At 35.4% G+C, this 17,437-nt stretch overlaps 1 protein-coding gene across 4 annotated transcripts in view; it reads right to left on the bottom strand.

Annotated features, from left to right (window-relative positions):
• The window catches only part of LOC150094292 (protein kinase C-like 3), a 289,221-nt gene that overhangs the window by 100,883 nt on the left and 170,901 nt on the right, over positions 1 to 17,437 (bottom strand). For all 4 annotated transcript variants that reach the window (XM_090412158.1, XM_090412160.1, XM_090412159.1 and 1 more), the window contains one exon: positions 14,967 to 15,042. In XM_090412158.1, coding sequence (XP_090268284.1) covers positions 14,967 to 15,042 — 76 coding nt within the window. The remainder of the gene's footprint in view (positions 1 to 14,966; positions 15,043 to 17,437) is intronic.

The following is a 17,437-nucleotide window of genomic DNA, read 5'->3' as shown; positions in this document are numbered from 1 at the left end:
TTCTGTCATATCTCTTGCTTTAAAAATCTGTCAACTACTTATGTAACTCACAGAATTTCAGTCTGGTGTGAATAGCAATCTGCGTGTGTGAATAGTTATTCCTTCTAAAAAGGAATAAACTTCCTTATCTGTGCTTTGCAGTTGGTTCTTAAATAGCCAAGTGATCCTAAGAGCTACTATGGCAACTTTCAGAACATACCTTCTGAATGTTAACTCTGTATCTGACAACACTACCTACTTTCTGGCTTCATCAAATTTCAAAAGGAACAGTACTACCAATCTAGTGTTAGAACTTTTAATATTTCATCCAAAAATGAATTTAAATTTAAATCATTCTGCAAGCTTTCTACAATGCCTTAATTAGCTCCATTACTCAGATTTGCATCTTAGCAAACAAATATTTCCCTTCAGTTAATGCAATTCCTGTAGCATTAAATACACAAATTAAATAGTAGTGGTCCAAGCACAAAGCCCTGTAGCACCACTAGTCACCTACCTTATTTGATTCTTCTCCTCAAGATCTCTCCATTAGCCACCCTGTATCTCTACTGCCAACTTCAAATCCATCCCTGTCTGCTTCAATTTATATAACAGAATTTCATGTGGTATCCTTGCCATATACTTTTGCAGAGTCCATCAGTATCATCGTGCAACTATTCCCTGCATCCAACTCAACTTTCGCTCTGTTAGAACTAGAACTGTTCTAAATTGTTCTATTAGAAAACTTTCACTCCATTATAAAAAAGTGAGTAAACTGCTAATATATGACTTTCTCTTCACAAAACCACATCTTCCCCCATATTCCTATCTACCCTACCTGTTTGTGAAATGTGTCTCCGACTCATTCTCCAATACATTTGCTACCACTCACTCACTCCTGAGGTAATGATTGGTTTATAATTTGCTACCTCTGTCTTGGAGTCCCTTCATGCAATTGGAGCTATTTCATCCTCCTTCCACTCCCTTTGAAGGATTTTGCCTGCCCTGAGACTTAAGTTAAAGAGCCTGAACAGAAATGCCTTTGCGCATTCTCGTAATATGTGAGCTGCTATCCTATCCAAACCCATGGCCATATTGAGATTCTGCAATATGTTAAATATCTCCAATTCATTTATTTCTATTTCCACGCAAGTTTCTGTTACATCTGTCACTGCAAGATTTTTGCCTAGATGATATGCTCTTGCAAAGTGATCACTCAATAATGCAACTATTTCTTCTGTTTCTTTCACCTCCCTCTCATAAGCTTTCATTAAAGTTAAAGAATTCTCAAGTAGTTCCATTGGCCTGCTCAGCTAATTTCTTTTCATAATATAATTTTGCCTTCCTTATTATGCTGGTTACCCTTCTTGCCTCTGCCTTTTACTGCTGATGACTTGCTGATCACCCTCTTCTTATATACTTCTGCAATATTGTTTTGTTTCTTCTTCTTCTGCTGCTCGTGCTCAATGATTCTATTCATCGTCATCATAACACTAATTATGGGTATAGACCATATTGGTCTGTTCCGGTCTCATTATCCATCCAATATCCTTTTTTGAGGCCTACCCTGCCTTCTCTTTCAAACTTTCATTTTATATTTTATTTTGTTTAGGATGTCGGGTGTTGGCCACTTAGTTTACATGTTCAATCCATTTTTGTTTATAATTGTTTAGTTTTTCTTCAATTGATTTTGTTTTTAGTTCTTTAAAATGTCTTCATTCCTTTTTTGATCTAATAATGCATATTTTGCAGTTCTTCTCATAAATCTCATTTCACTTGTTTTTATTCTTTGTTTATTTATTGCCCAAATTTCGCTGCCATATAATAATGTGGGCACTGCTAAAATATTGTATATTTTCAACAGTGTTTCTTTTCATTCATCTAATTTCTACTTGATTTATCCTACTCATCTTGTGTATATAGTCTGATATTGATCCTTTCAGATGCTCACTGACCATCTTCTATATTCTGTTGACATCCTTCCCTTGGTGATTTTTATGCCATGCACTGCTTCAAGTTGCCTCCTAAGCATGATATAATCATCTGCCTTGTAGTTCCACATGTACTTCTTAACTGAAAATTCCACCTATCTTGCAAATGATAGGTGGAATTAAAGACAGATTCTCCTATGCTACCACTAGATCCAATACTCTAAAACCCTAAATACCACTACAATATGCAAAGTAATGACCTCATGATAGGTGAATAGATTTCATTTCCTTCCTACTAAGTGATCTTTCCTCTTTCCAATCTATGTTTCCCATACCAGAAGTCTCCCACAACAATTACTCAGCCTACAGTCATACTCATTTGTTAGCTTTTTCTATTCCTTGGTAGCTCAATGTTAACAAATATAGTATTTTATGCCTGACTGAACACCGAGGATATACTTACTGAGCAGATGAGTCAGACAATGAGAAAATGTAGGTTTGTTGTAAGAAGTATGATAACTAATGGATTATGACATTTTTATGAAGGATAGTAGTGAAAGAGAAAGACAATAGAAAATGAAAGACAGTGAAATGAGTTTTGAGTAGCAGCAGGCAATGCTGAGCAAAAGAGTATGAGTAATAGTAAAGAAAATAGTATGAATGACCATACAAGAGAGAGAGAGAGAGAGAGAGCACAAGTGACCACATAAGAGAAAGCAAAAGAGACACAAATGAATGCAGCTAGTAGGATGTAGGAGTTAAAAGGAGAGTCAGTGAAGCAGCGAAATGAGATGAAACATATTATGCATCAAGAAATTAGATGAGTGGGTAAATGTAAATGAAAAAGTGCAAAAGAATATGAAACAGGCAGGAGAGAAAGATAATTTAAGAGCAGATTTTATTGATATACAATTATTAGAGGTGCAATGAATGAAAAGCTGCATGAGGTTAATTTTCCAGAAGGGAAGATGTGCTAGGTGATTTTGGCTTTAGACATGAAGAGTAACCATCAAGAGAGTTAGTTATGTCTGTTTGAATTAATTCTTTGGACAAGCAGGAGAATGTGAGTTCATTATTAAAATATTATTGAAGAGAGCAAGTAAAAGATTAGTGTAGTTGAAAAGGTAGTCAGTGTGCTGCTCAGGTATGATAATGAGAAGTGAGATGATAAGCAAAAATAATAAACAATAGGTTGACAGAAGTGTCAGAAGATGGGAAGGCAGTTTGTGAATACATGGGATGAATCTGAGAAAGCAGTTGAATTATATAAGAGAGAGAGAGAGAGGGGTAATGGTGAGTTTCCTGTGCATCATTTGAAGAGGCTAACATGAGATTTGAGAGAGTTAAACATAAATGAGAGATTTCAGGAAGTAAGAGTTGACATGAAAAGAGCAAGAGAGAAGACTGAAGGTGTAGTGGTGGTGGTGAAAGATTAGAATGAGTATACAAGACATACAGGGAAATGGGAGGATCAGAGTGATACAGAATGCATTACAAAGAGGAGATGCCCAGAGATCCATGAGGATCACCAGGATCTGGGGAACACAGAACAGGTAGTGACAGAGGGGAAAGATTGCAACTATGATGGTTACTAACATAAAAATAAGTTCCTATATTTCTTTACAAATGCCAGAAGTGGAAGAAATAAATTGGGAAGAAACTGTTGCAATACTATTAAGTGGAATATGGTTAAATGAGGATTATGCACTGAATGGATATGGAATATGGTGTTTTCCATGACAACCCAAAGAGAATGGGGAAGAGATGCTGATGATAGCAGAGAAACTGTAACCGTTCATGGTGTCAACTGTGTGTGTGTGTAGGTTGGGGGGGGGGATATTGCAATGTTTTTTTATTATTATCATGGGAGATAGTTAACACGTTCGCTGCCAACTACGAGTATACTCGTAGTTGGTATATGAGCCTCACAAGCTAACTACAAGTATACTCGTATGTCAATTACTGACATCCTATATCAAGCACGAGTTAACCCGTAGTATAAACACCTTAATTTGGACCCTTGGCTTGTGAGTAAAGTGGAGAGCACATCTGGGGGCTTGGTAGAAGTCAAATAATTTGCAAAAATATAGTATATTATATATGAGCCTCACAAGCAAACTACAAATATACTCGTATGTCAGTTACTGACCTCCTATGCCAAGCACGAGTTAACCCGTAGTATAACCCGTAATTTGTAAATCCAATAAAGTCAATAAAATAAAAAAAACAATTTAATCAAATTACGAATAGTACACTTTAAAACAATTTTCCATGCAGAATGATGGTTTTTCCTGGCACACAGGACAATAATAACGTGCTTCCCATTGTTGTTTGTTTCATGTACATACTCTGCATGGCTTTCTTGGGCGATTCATTTTTCCTGTAGGTGATAATATTTCCAAATAATGCAGATCCCGAATCCTGCTGATATTCTCTGATGTTGTAAGCTCATCCATTCGAACAAAAACTGAGATAAATTTATCTCTAAATTTTAACGCAGTCATTGCGTTTCCAGTAACTATATTATAAAATTTATGCACATTTTGAATGTATATATCAAAAATGTGTATTGCCAATTTCTTTGGCCATCTAATTGTCTTTCTTAAGGTGGAATAGTAAGAAAGCATTTGATCAGAAAGATCGATGCCTGACATACCCAAATTATAGTCCCTAACGATATTTGGTTTTAACTGAATTTTACCATTCCGATTTTTCGCTTCAACCATTTCAAATTTGTGCATATTTGAAATGGAAAGAACTCCCCTCTTATCCTTCCATTTGCTGACTAAAACAGGACCTCTTCTTTGCCAGACAAAATCCCCCTTCTTTAGTTTCTTCTGTATAACATCTGGTGGATTATTTTTCCTATTATTTTGCAGCGTTCCACACATGTAAGTTTTTCTGCCAGTAAGAGATTCAGTCAGAGCTACAGAATTATAAAAATTGTCCATATGCATGACCCATTTTCGCTAAAGAGGATTCAGATTTACCTGTATAAATTTTTATTTTTATCACCAATCCATTTGATTTGCATAGTTCATAGAATTTCACGCCATATTTATGTTTTTTGTTTTTTTATGTATTGCCGAAACAACAGTTTACCGCACCACAACACCATTGACTCATCGATACATAAGTTTCTGTTTGGTGTGTAGCTATTTCACATTACACTATTAAAATGATCTAGGACTGGTCTTAGTTTGTGCAATTTATCATTAGCTGCTTGGGAATTATCTGCAAAATGCAAATAACGCAATAAAATTTGAAATCGATTTCGGCTCATTTTAGAGCGCCAAAATGGAAAATTGTAAAGATGATTTGTACTCCAATAATGCTCAATAGATTGTAAATTACAAGAACCCATATGAAGTAAATGTCCAAGAATAATAATAATAATAATAAATTTAGTTTAATCCTTTATCCCAGCGAGAGCAAACAAAATTTGCGCAGAAGCAGTAGCAAGGTCATCTTTACCTATAGGAGTTGCCAAAAGGTTTGCCACCTTTTTTTTAAATTACTCTGGATTTAGAGAAAGATGTTGAAAGTTTATTTTTCACTAGGTTAGACTATAATAAATTTAGTTTAATCCTTTATCCCAGTGAGAGCAAACAAAGTTTGTGCCCGAAAATATCTTCAGGACTGAATATAGTGTTGGACTATCTTACCTGGGTAAGTAGTGCAACACCTATAGGTAAAGATGACCTTGCTACTGCTTCTGACTGGTATTTCCAACTCTGGGCCTGGCTCCCACTGAAGAGACCTCAATAAAGGCCGAAACTAGTCTGGGTAGTGGCCAATCCCTTAACGCATAACAGTACCTATCCACTAGGAGATGTGTTTTGCATTATGGGAGATACTGGGATGCGAGTGTTGATAGTTTGCTCCATCTTTGCTACGAGTTGCCTTGGTGTTGCACTACTTACCCAGGTAAGATAGTACAACACTATATTCAGTCCTGAAGATATTTTCAGGTGCAAACTTTGTTTGCTCTCACTGGGATAAAGGATTAAACTAAATTTATTATAGTCTAACCTAGTGAAAAATAAACTTTCAACGTCCAAGAAATAATTTTATTTCAGATATGTCTGTTGCTTTCCAGTTTGAAATTCTTTGACTTTTTTTGATCTGTGCTCACCTTTGCTGAATATTTTGTAAAGCATATAAATTGGTTTGTTCAACTAAAAGTGTGAGAAAATCTTTAGAAAAAAAAAATTCAGTCAACCATTTGATACTGAAATTTGCAGTGTCAATTTTAAAACCTGTAGTTTCAACGAAGTCAAATTGTTGTGCTCTTGTTCTGAATTTTCCCAATTAGTAAATGTTGATGTATTTGGCTGGACGCAAACTTCATCTTCAGAATTTTCTTCATCATCTGAGTCACTGCTAGAGTCGTCTGTATGATCATAATCATCTTCGGAATCGGAACCAAATAATTCTTTCCTTTCATCAATGCTCATATTAGAGTAAGCTTCTAATTCTCCATTAGTGAGCTTTCTTTTACTAACCATGGCGTAATTGAAGGTAACTGATTCTGAACTCGAGTTACACAGTCATCAGCGCATGTATATATAGGTGTGGGTGATATGAGATTACACATAGTTGGTGTATGAAACAGAATTCTGTCTGATAAGCCGGCTACAAGATTACTCGTACTGACCTTGAACAAGTAAAAATGCTTGGCATGCGGTAACAAACTATGCCCGAGGAATGTGGCAGCGAATGTGTTAAGGTCATCTAGAGAAAGCAATAGTAAATGGTATATCTCAGGTTAGGAAAGTTAACCAGGCAAGGGTTAGATGGATGAGTAATATCATCTAGTAAAAGATTAGTGTAGTTGAAAAGGTAGTCATTGTGCTGACTACCTTAAGCACAAGCTGCAGAAGAAGAAAATGCTGTAGAGGGTATATAAGGAGTAAGGTGACCAGCAAACTCATGAACAGCACAAGGCATAGGCAAGGAAGGCAAAATCAGATTACAAGAAGAAACTAGTTAAGCAGGCCAAAGGAAATCCCAAAGAGTTCTTTTGTTATGTGCCAAGTAAGAGAAAGAGGATGAATAATTATGGAAGATTAACCTTAATGAGTGATAATGGTCGCCAGGTGACAGAAGCAGATAAAATAGTTGAGTTAGTGATTGACCACTTTGCAAGGGTATATCATCAAAGTAAGGTTACTGCTGCAACATACGTGACAGACACTGATGAGGAAACAGAGGTGGATGAATTGGAGGTTCTTAGGATATTGCAGAATCTCATTGAAATACAGCTGTGGGATTAGATGGGATAATAGCACAAGTTTTGTGAGAATATACAAGTGAACTGGCAATGCCTCTGACTAGGCTGTTTAAGTCTCAGCTATAGTAGACGTCCAAGGGAGTGGAAAGAGGACAAAATAATTCCCTTTCATAAGGGAGGTGCTGTGCTAAGACTGCAGTAGCAAATTACAGACCAAGTATCTCAGGCCCATGGTGGTAAAAGTACTAAAAAAATTGGTCAAAGAGAAAATTCAAGAATGTTTGGATAAGAATATGATACAGTATGAGGAGCAACATGGCTTTGTGAAAGGTCGGTCATGCCTTAGTAATTTATTATCTTTTTATAATAGAGTAACAGCTGAGTTGAATAAAGGAAATGGCTACACAATGATTCTCCTGGATTTCGCAAAGATATCTGACAGAATACCACATGGAACTCTATATGCAAATTAGTACAAAGGATGGATATGACACTAGTTACATGGAGAAGAACGTGGCTGCTGGACAGATATCAAAAAGTGGTATATGGGGGGGGGACATCAAGGCAAAAACAGGTGACTAGTGTTGTGCCACAAGGTTCAGTGTTCGGACCACTACTGTTTAATTTGTACATCAATGATATAGAAAATAACTCGAAAGGAATTATTCAGTTGTTTGCTGATGATGCAAAATTAGGTAGCATAATAGTTAATCAAGGCAATGTGGAGAGCTTGAATGATGATTTAAATATGCTGTCAGTAAGGACAAAAGAGAATCGTGTCAGTTTAATGAGGAGAAATGTAAAATGATGCATTTGGGAATAAATAGACTACAAACTGTGTACCACATTGATGGAACTGTACTCCAGGAAATAGATGAAGCTAGAGATTTAGCGGTGGTGGTAGACAGAGAGTAAAAGTTTAGAGGACATACTGATAAGGTAGCACATAAGATTACTTGCCTATTGAAGAACACATTATCAAACAGAGATAAGGAAGTTGTTATTCCTCTTTATAAGGCCTTGATATGTCACATCTGGATTATTATGCTCAGGTCTGGACTCCTAGGTTTCTTGGGAATGAGGAAGTGATGGAGAAGATTCAGAGGAAAGCAGTGGTGACCTGTGAAATTTTAAGTGGGGGTGCTGCCTATACAAAATAAAAATAATAATTATTATTTTTTTCCTAACCAGTAACCAATTTATTAATAAAAATAAAAAAAAATAATTTTTTTTAATAATTTTTTTTTTTATTTTGTATAGGCAGCACCCCCACTTAAAATTTCACCGGCCGCCACTGCAGGAAAGTGACCAAGATGATGAGTGGTCTTTGGAATGTACCCTATGAAGATAGATTTAGGGTGTGTGGATTGCACAAGTTCATTGATAGGAGAAAAAGAGGGGATATATGATAGGTCAAATGTTGATAATAATAGAAACATTTTGTTGCCTAAAGGATTTTATAGGATGAATGAAGGAGAAATTTTCAACACTTGGCTACAGGGGACAAAACAAGGGTCATCCTTGGAATTTGAATGAAGGTGTGTTCAGTAGGGGTGTGAGGACCAGATTCTTTGCTTGGTGAGTTGTGAATGAGTGGAATGGGTTGCCAATGTCAGTTGTGAGTGCTTTGTCTGTTAATGGGTTCAAGGAGAGGTATGATAGATTGTGTAGATGGTTTCGGCCTCCACAATGAGTCTTTGAACTCCATGGAGGTGTCCATACAGTAAAAAAAAAATATTATTATCATCATCATTCAAAACCTCCATGGAGTCATAAGACTCATTGTGGAAGGCTCATCTTAAACAACACAAAATCTATCATACCATTCCTTAAACTCATTCACTATTTGTGCTCTTATTACCCTATAAGGCAATTCATTAAAAGTTCAATCACCTTCCATGCAAAAAAAGTCACTCCTCACCCTCTAACTCACACTTCCATATGTAAATTTCATTGATGGCCCCTCTGTCCTTGCTCCTTCCTTTTGATCTATCATACGAATGAACTTCCCCAGTGTTAATCCTCTAACTACCCCTCAATAGTTTAAATGTCTCAATTATATCACCTCTCCTTCTATCGACCAAATTCAGCAGTCCAAATGCCCTTGGTCTATACTCATAGCAAATATTCTACAGTCCTGATATCATTTCTGTTATCCACTTTTGCACCCTCTTCAAGGTTAATTTATCCCCTTCAAATCCCAGTGACCAAATCTGAGCATAATAATTCAGATGTTGTCTGATCAGGACTTTATACAATTGAACTACAACTCTTCTATCTCTGCTGGTCAGCTTATTCAAATCCTCCTGAAGTGCTACATCAGCACTATTACTAATAACCCTTCCCAGCTTCACATCACCTGCAAATAACTGAATATCTCCCTGCAATGCATTGACAAAAAGGTTCGAATACAGTTCCCAATACTGAGCTCTGAGCAATGCCACATTATCCTCTTGCTTCCTTCATACTGCTACCTTGTACAACTCTCTGATACCTATCAGACAGTCAATTGCTAATCCAGTTCACTAACCTGATATCCAAACTCATATCCTATAACTTAAATATCAGCTTATCATGTTGGCATCTTGTCATATGCCTCTGTAAAATCTCCTCCCCCAAAATGGCAGCATATGCCTTTCCCTCATCAACTGCTCTTGTTACTTTATTATAAAAGGCAATTACATTACTAAACAATGAGTTCCCCTTACAAATCCACACATTCCTTCACAGATAACATTACTCTTATCTGCCTAATGCTGTATACGATCTCTTACTAATTTCTCCAAAATCTTAACTATAGAAGAAATAAGAATTGACCTATAGCAGGGGCCTATAGTGCCCGTCGACCAATTAGTGTGTGCCCACCGCTGTTCAACCGTGTGCTGTATAGTTTGAAATAATCAAGCAACAATTCATGGCATGCTATATGACGCATGCATTAATGACACATGACGAGTATTAAATGCATACAATGCAAAGTAGACACGCATTCGAAGTTGTTCATTGCAGTTTAAGAACTGGAATATCATCATATTCTCCTAATTATGAAGCACTGGCCAATGAAATGCAATGCCAAAGATCACACTAACTTACATATATATATTTAAATTTTTATATAATGTAAACTTTTAAGTAATAAACATTTGATTATAATGTAAACTTTGTATGTTTACAAAGTTTACATTTTTTTTCAAGCAATTTTTTTCAAATTGCTTGAAAAAAAATAGATGGTGCCCGTCGCCCTATTGGTATTTTAGAATGTGCTCTAGGAAACAAAAAGGTTAGGAACCCCTGGCCTATAGTTTGACACTACCATCCCTATGTAATGTGTCTATCTCAACCACCTTCCACTCCATGAATACTTCATGAATATTTTCCCATATCCAGACTCTCAATGAAAAGCCAAGTCAATGTAGTTGTCAGATCCTCAGCATGTTCTCTAAAAACATGGTGAAATTGTGAAATTCCATCCAGTCCCATTGCCTTTTTGACATCTAGAGAACTGAATACAGCAAAACCCCTTTTTTTTACACTTTCCAGAGGACTGATGGAAAAAAGTGTAAATAGCAGGAAATGTAAAAAACATTAAAAAAAACGGCTAAAAGATGACTAAAATGTGACTGTACATACTAGATTACAAAATTTAATAACTGAAAATAAATGAATTTACAATTATTTACATTTATCTATTTAAAAAAATCTTTAATTGTTGATTGTTTTTGCTTTTTCTGCAAAGTTCCACCTGCCTCTCCACAGTGTATAAGGCATTAAATGCCTCACTGTCTCCTGATGCACTTGCAATATACCACCTCAAAACAGAGATAGCTTCCATTGCTTCTTTACTAGTAGAGAAGGTAGGTTTTTGATCACAGTCTTCTTCACCAAGGTGGTTGGAAAGGATATCTTCTATCACTTGGTACCACTGATGTGATCATACCAGCATCAACAACAACAACATAGTCTTGAAATGAGGAAGACTCGTCCATCACATGCCAGTTGTTGGGCTCTGACATATCTTCTTCCTCCTGTAGATGTTCCTCCTCTTCCACAAACGTAACTCCTGCCTTCTGGAAACAGTTGGATATGGTTTCAGGTGTAAGATGCAACCATGCTTTGGCCACATAATGCATGCCATCAAGGATTGATATGGTCATTTGTTTTGGGTCCATACCATTATCATGCATAAACACAGCTTTTTCAACAAGCATTTTTCTATATTTCCATTTAAATGCATGGATGATGCCCAGATCTAATGGCTGAAGCTCACTTGTACAATTAGGGGGAAAGAACACTAATCTAATGTTTCTGAGCTGCAGATCTTCAGGGTGTGCAAGACATTTGTCTAGCAGTAGTAGTATTTTGCAGTGATTTTTCCCCATTTTACCATCCAGAGTATGCATGGTGGATGTGAAGATGCTGCTGGTCATCCATGCTGTGTTGTTGACATCATACTTAGTAGGCAGATTTTTCAAGTTCTTAAAACACCTTGGCTTTTTAAATTTACCAATTACCAGTAGAGGTAATTTTTCTGATCCATCAGCATTGACCATGAACAAAACAGTTACCCTCTGCTTGCTGAGTTTTCCACTGTGATACTTCTCTCCTTTAAAACCCAATGTTTTACTTAGCAAAATTTTATAAAAGAGCCCAGTTTCATCAACATTGAAATTATTTTTTGGTTCGTAGTCCTGAATAATAGTCTTTAGTTCATGTTTCCCCTGCAACACTATTATTTTTTCCACACACTTGATTATACACAATATTGTGATGAGTCTTGAAATGATCAATCCATCCATTTGAAGCAGTAAAACCACTAATCTCCAACCTCACAGCAAATTCAAGGGCTTTCGCTCGGAGTATAGTACCATCGACTGGAATACCCGATGCTCTCGTAGAAACAAACCACTCTGCCACAAGTTTATCCAATGCATTGTATGTCGATGTCTGGATATATTTTTGTTTTTTTGACATAGCACCAGATTGCTTTGCATTGAGTTCAATGCTTGACCTGTTTTTTACTATCGTGTTCAAAGTGGACAAGGAGAGTTCAAGATCTTTTGCTAATTGCACATGTGTTCCGGCATGCCAATCTACACGTCACAGAATTGCCATCTTTTCTTGTACTGAAATACATTTTCTGTCTTTTTTCTCCATGTTACTAACATGGATCATCTGCCACTGCAACTTGAAAGCACCTATCAGAACTAAAGTACGTAGCAAAAATTCTGCAATATACCACGTGTTTCTGAATTGCGACTACGAACACCAACACTGCAAGCTAGTGAAGCAATATTTCATGAACTGTGGTTTATTCGGATATCTAATATTCACAAGTAACAACTGTTACTTGGTAGAAGTGTGAATGTGATTTCACAATTTCTGTATGATCCTTGTTCATGATTTCAATACAGCACTGTGAATGTGAAATCACATCACAACACGTTACAGGTGCCACAAGCTACTGACAGTTTAAAATTACTGATATGAAAACTTCACGGTATCAATTTATACTGTGATTGAAAAATCACGGTATTGCTCATCACTACTGCAAGCGTGCAAGTCACCGTGATGGCGGAAACAAAACTACAGCTGAAAGCAATGCCATTTGGGAACAGAAATGCGCAGATTTCTGCAGAAATCGATTTGAATGAGAGGAAATCAATTCAAAAATCAGTGTTGCCACCCAAGAAAAAAAATGCAAATCATGGGAAATAACATCCACATCAAGTTGTTAATGGTGGGAAAACAATATACCATAAGAATAGGCCTTAAGACAGGACCAACGGAAAATGATGTAAATGGCAGGAAAAAGTAAATTGCAGGAATGTAAAAATGGAGTTTTACTGTATTTGTACCACACTCCCCTCTAGAAATTTCAAACCTTGAATCCTCCCCAATGCACTTTTCCAGGATGAAAGGATGAAATGCTCCAATAAAGTGATCAGTAAACAACAAAAACAACAACACTTTTTTTTCCTGCAATCAGACACTCTACTCCTCTTTTCATCCAATAATATCGTTCATCCACAATCATTTCTCCTCCTACTGGCCACATAATGAAAAAATTACTTCAAATTTTCTTTGGATCTCAGGATTAATCTCTTCTCATATTCAGTTATGCCTTCCTTATCATGCTAGTCACTTTCCTGGCGTGAGTCTTATATTCCTCATGCAACTGCTCTTCGACCTCTCTTTATACTTTTTCCATAACCATTTTTTCATCTACAGTTCCCATGTGATATCATTAGTGATCCACTTTACACCAAATCTTGTTCTCTTTTTCATTCAAGGTATACAATTTGCATTGCTACTAAATATTTCTTCACTAGTTCCCATTCACCAGTAATATCTCACCCTTCCAATTCTTCTATCCATGGAACTGCCCAGATGATTTCTAAGCTTGTTATAATTACCTGTCTTATGATGCCACATTAATTCCTTGCTTTGGGTCACTTCCATATATCTACTCATCCTCCAAATCAAAAAACAGGGTCACTCACTCTCTCCAACTGGGGCAAGGATCACATTTCAGCTACAATCAGATCCTCTGATCCTCAACAGTTATGGACCAAATCCATAACTGTTGAGCCTTTTGCTTCTTCTAATACATGTTACCAGAGACATTTGTCCCTCAGGAATTCCAGAAATTCCATTCCCTTACTACTACATGGTGTTTCTTCTTAACAATTTATGCTGCTGTAGTTAAAATCTCCCATAATGATCACTCATTTCGCACTTGCCAAACTATACCACCTAAATATTTAAGTCTTTTTAGAAAAAGACCTAAGATACTACACAAAAGTTTATATATATATATATATATATATATATAGCTTGTTTTTTTAAAAAATGTTGTTAGGATTTAAAAATACTTTAAAGCATGCCGCTCTATATTGTACACATGTAGATGACATGTTCTCATTGTTGAATCTTCATTCTGTCATGTGCTTGTTAAATTTGAATTTCATGCTGATACCTTTGATACATGGGTGAAAATTTTATTAAAATAAAATTTTAATTAAAATAAAAAATAAAATTTTCACCCAAGAGCAAATGACAAATTAGAAGTGTTAAATAATAACGTCAAAAAATTCTAAACTAGATGACTATCTCTGGAAGGCAGGTGAAATGCTTATATTAAAAATTGCTTTCCTAGCTTCAGAACGCTAACAGACAACTAACTTTGTTAAGATTTTTAATGCATGGGCCTCTAACAATTACATTCATTCTTTTTCAGGTATAGAAGTGATATCAGCATTCCATGCAAAGCCTCCTCATTATTCTCCTGATTGTCTCACCCAAGAAATATGTTTATCGCCAAACCCCTGCCAATCACACCTCTATAAACTGTCACTGTAATATTAGTTAACAACTACTTATTAATGCTATCTCTCATCTTCTAACTGCTTTTTGGTCACCCAGTTTCATCACTGATTTCATGTGGATCAACTTCTACCTGTATAACAATAATTGTTATTTAATATTTAGAAAATAATATCATGTTCTGATTCAAAAAAAATTAAAAAAAAAAAAGCATTGTGTACTTTTTATTTTGCCAGCAAAGAAAAATAAGCAAAGGCAGGTGAAATGTAAATATCCTAACACCAAATATTAGTCATTGTTGTAAGGCGATATGCATTTCATTCACATTCTCAAATATAATTCTTTACTAAGTTTTTAAAAAACATCAGCCTGCTTTTTTTCTTTCTTTTTTTTTTTTTTTTACAAAGGAAATTCAACTTCTTAATGGAAAATTTCATTCATGTAATCCACATGCTGATTCTGAATTCAGTAAATGAAAGAAACTTTGGTTTAATACTTACTATATTTAACACCTTTTAGAATTTCTGGTGCAATGTATCCTTTTGTGCCACAAAATTCATGTGATTGCTTAGCAAACTTTAAAGAGAAAATTCATATTGTAATATCAAAAAATTATTCAGAAAGGTAGTTTTAGATGTATATAAATTCTATTTGCAACATGAAAAATATTTATGGGCAAGTATGAAAGGTAATATTTAAGTTGCAACAAGTAACTCTAAATATGAGCTAGTGATGTGGATAGGCAGTACAAGAATGACAGAGTGGCAAAGCAGGGTATGGAAGAAGTATTTAGTGAAATGACACTAGGAAGATTTTCAAAGGGGAGAACAATGAGGAGTGACTATCTCTGGAAGTTGCTCAAGGATAGTAAGCAAGAGAAAGAAGCAACTTTTCGATTTTTTGAAAGGGATGGTATGCGTGTGAAATGCGATGCCAGAGAGAAAGTGGTGAGATTAGACAGTGAATGATATTAAAGATTGGTACAATAACCTTTATGGTACTTAAGGCAGATCAGTCACAAGTCTTGTAACTCCATCCTGCAGAAATAATAATAATAAAATCCATTTATTATCTGACTGTGACAACAGGCAAGTTCTCCTATCATCAGCTGCTATTTCCTTTGTCCAAAGAGTCAGCCTTTTCTATACAAATTTCATTATAGCTAAATAATGAAGTGACAGTAATGCCATCTCTACTAATTTCTCAACTGTTGGCTTGGATTAAAATTATTGTAGGTCAATTAGAAACCGCTACAACTTATCTCTAATCTCACAAGTAATCTAAATTCTATCAATTAGATATAATAAATTACTAGTGAATAGTGCCACTTTCACAGGCAGGTATTTTATTAGAAAATAATATATTGGTTAACCGCAAGAAACATTTTGGTTATTATTATTATCCCCAGACCCCATGGAGTCAAAGACTCATCATGTGAGGTCCCTATATCAGGGTACACGACAACTGAGCGATGGATAACTGGGCGACGGACAACTCAAATAAATGCAATTCTATTCTGTTGATCCATTACAAGATAAATTTAAATAATATTTTTTGACAAATGAGTTAAAAGAACGGTATAAACATAAAATTTGAAAAATTTTACTTATAATTAAGTTTATTTTTATTGTGTAGAATTAGGAGGTTCAGAAAATTATTAAACACAAGATCAAAAAAGCAAAAGAAATCTGGATGAATGAAAAATGTAAAGAAACAGAAATTCTACAGGAAAAACATGACAATTTTAATCTACACAAAAAGATGAAAGAGACCTCAGGTATATATAAGAAAAAACAATTCTGTATCCTTCGAAACAAAAAGGGAGAAATTATATCCAAAAAGGATGACAAAATACAAGAATGGGTGAAATATATAGAAGAACTCTTTACTGATAACAGACAGAACCCAGAAAATACTTATGAACATATGGAAGGTCCATGCATTCTAAAATCAGAGGTAGAATGTGCATTAACTCAGCTAAAAATGGTAAAGCCCTAGGACCAGATAGAATACCAGCAGAAATAGTAAAGTTATTAGAAGGTGACAACATTAACATATTAGTAAAGCTATTTAATAAGATCTACGATACAGGCATAATCCCTCAAGACTGGTTACAGTCGACCTTCATCATGCTACTTAAAAAAGTAAATGCAAAAACTTGTAATGACTATAGAATGATCAGCCTAATGAGTCACGTTCTCAAAATGTTTCTGAAAATAATTCAAAAAAGAATATACAGAAAATGTGAGGACACCATCAGTGATACCCAATTCGGCTTTAGAAACGGCTTGGGAACAAGAGAGGACCTTTTCTGTTCTCAGATCTTATTTCAAAAATATATTGACCAAAACAAGATAATAATCATTTGCTTCATCGACTTCAAGAAAGCATTTGACAAAGTCCAACATGCTAAAATGATTGTACTATTAAAAAGAATTGGATTAGATGGTAAAGACATCAGGATCATTGAAAACTTATATTGAAACCAAAAGGCATCTGTTCAAGTTGATGACATTATTACAGACTCCATTAACATCAAACGAGGAGTAAGGCAAGGATGTGTGCTGTCACCTCTTCTTTTTAACATCTACTCAGAAGCCATATTTCAAAAAGTCTTGGAAGGAAGAAAGGAAGGGATTAGTGTAAATGGTGAAATCATCAGTAACATCCGATATGCCGATGATACAGCTCTTCTGGCTGACAATATTCAGGATCTTCAAAATCTTTTGGAACTAATAAATACAGAGAGTGAAAAAATGGGATTAAAAATAAATATCACCAAAACTAAATTCATGGTCATAAGTAAGAAACCAATTCTTAATTTACCACTTTCTTTAAATAGAAAACAAATAGAAAGAGTGGCAAAGTTTAAATATCTCGGATGCTGGTTAAATGAAGATTGCAATCCAGAAATGGAAATAAAAGTTAGAATTGAAATGGCAAGAAAAAATTTTCTCTTGATGAAATCAAC

Source organism: Typopeltis vanoorti, chromosome 22 (genome assembly GCF_054136105.1).
Source record: "Typopeltis vanoorti isolate ZY-2024b chromosome 22, IOZ_Tvanoo_1.0, whole genome shotgun sequence".
NCBI lineage: Eukaryota > Metazoa > Arthropoda > Arachnida > Uropygi > Thelyphonidae > Typopeltis > Typopeltis vanoorti.
Note: the sequence above shows the minus strand (reverse complement) of the source record. Positions and strands in the feature narration are given on the sequence as shown.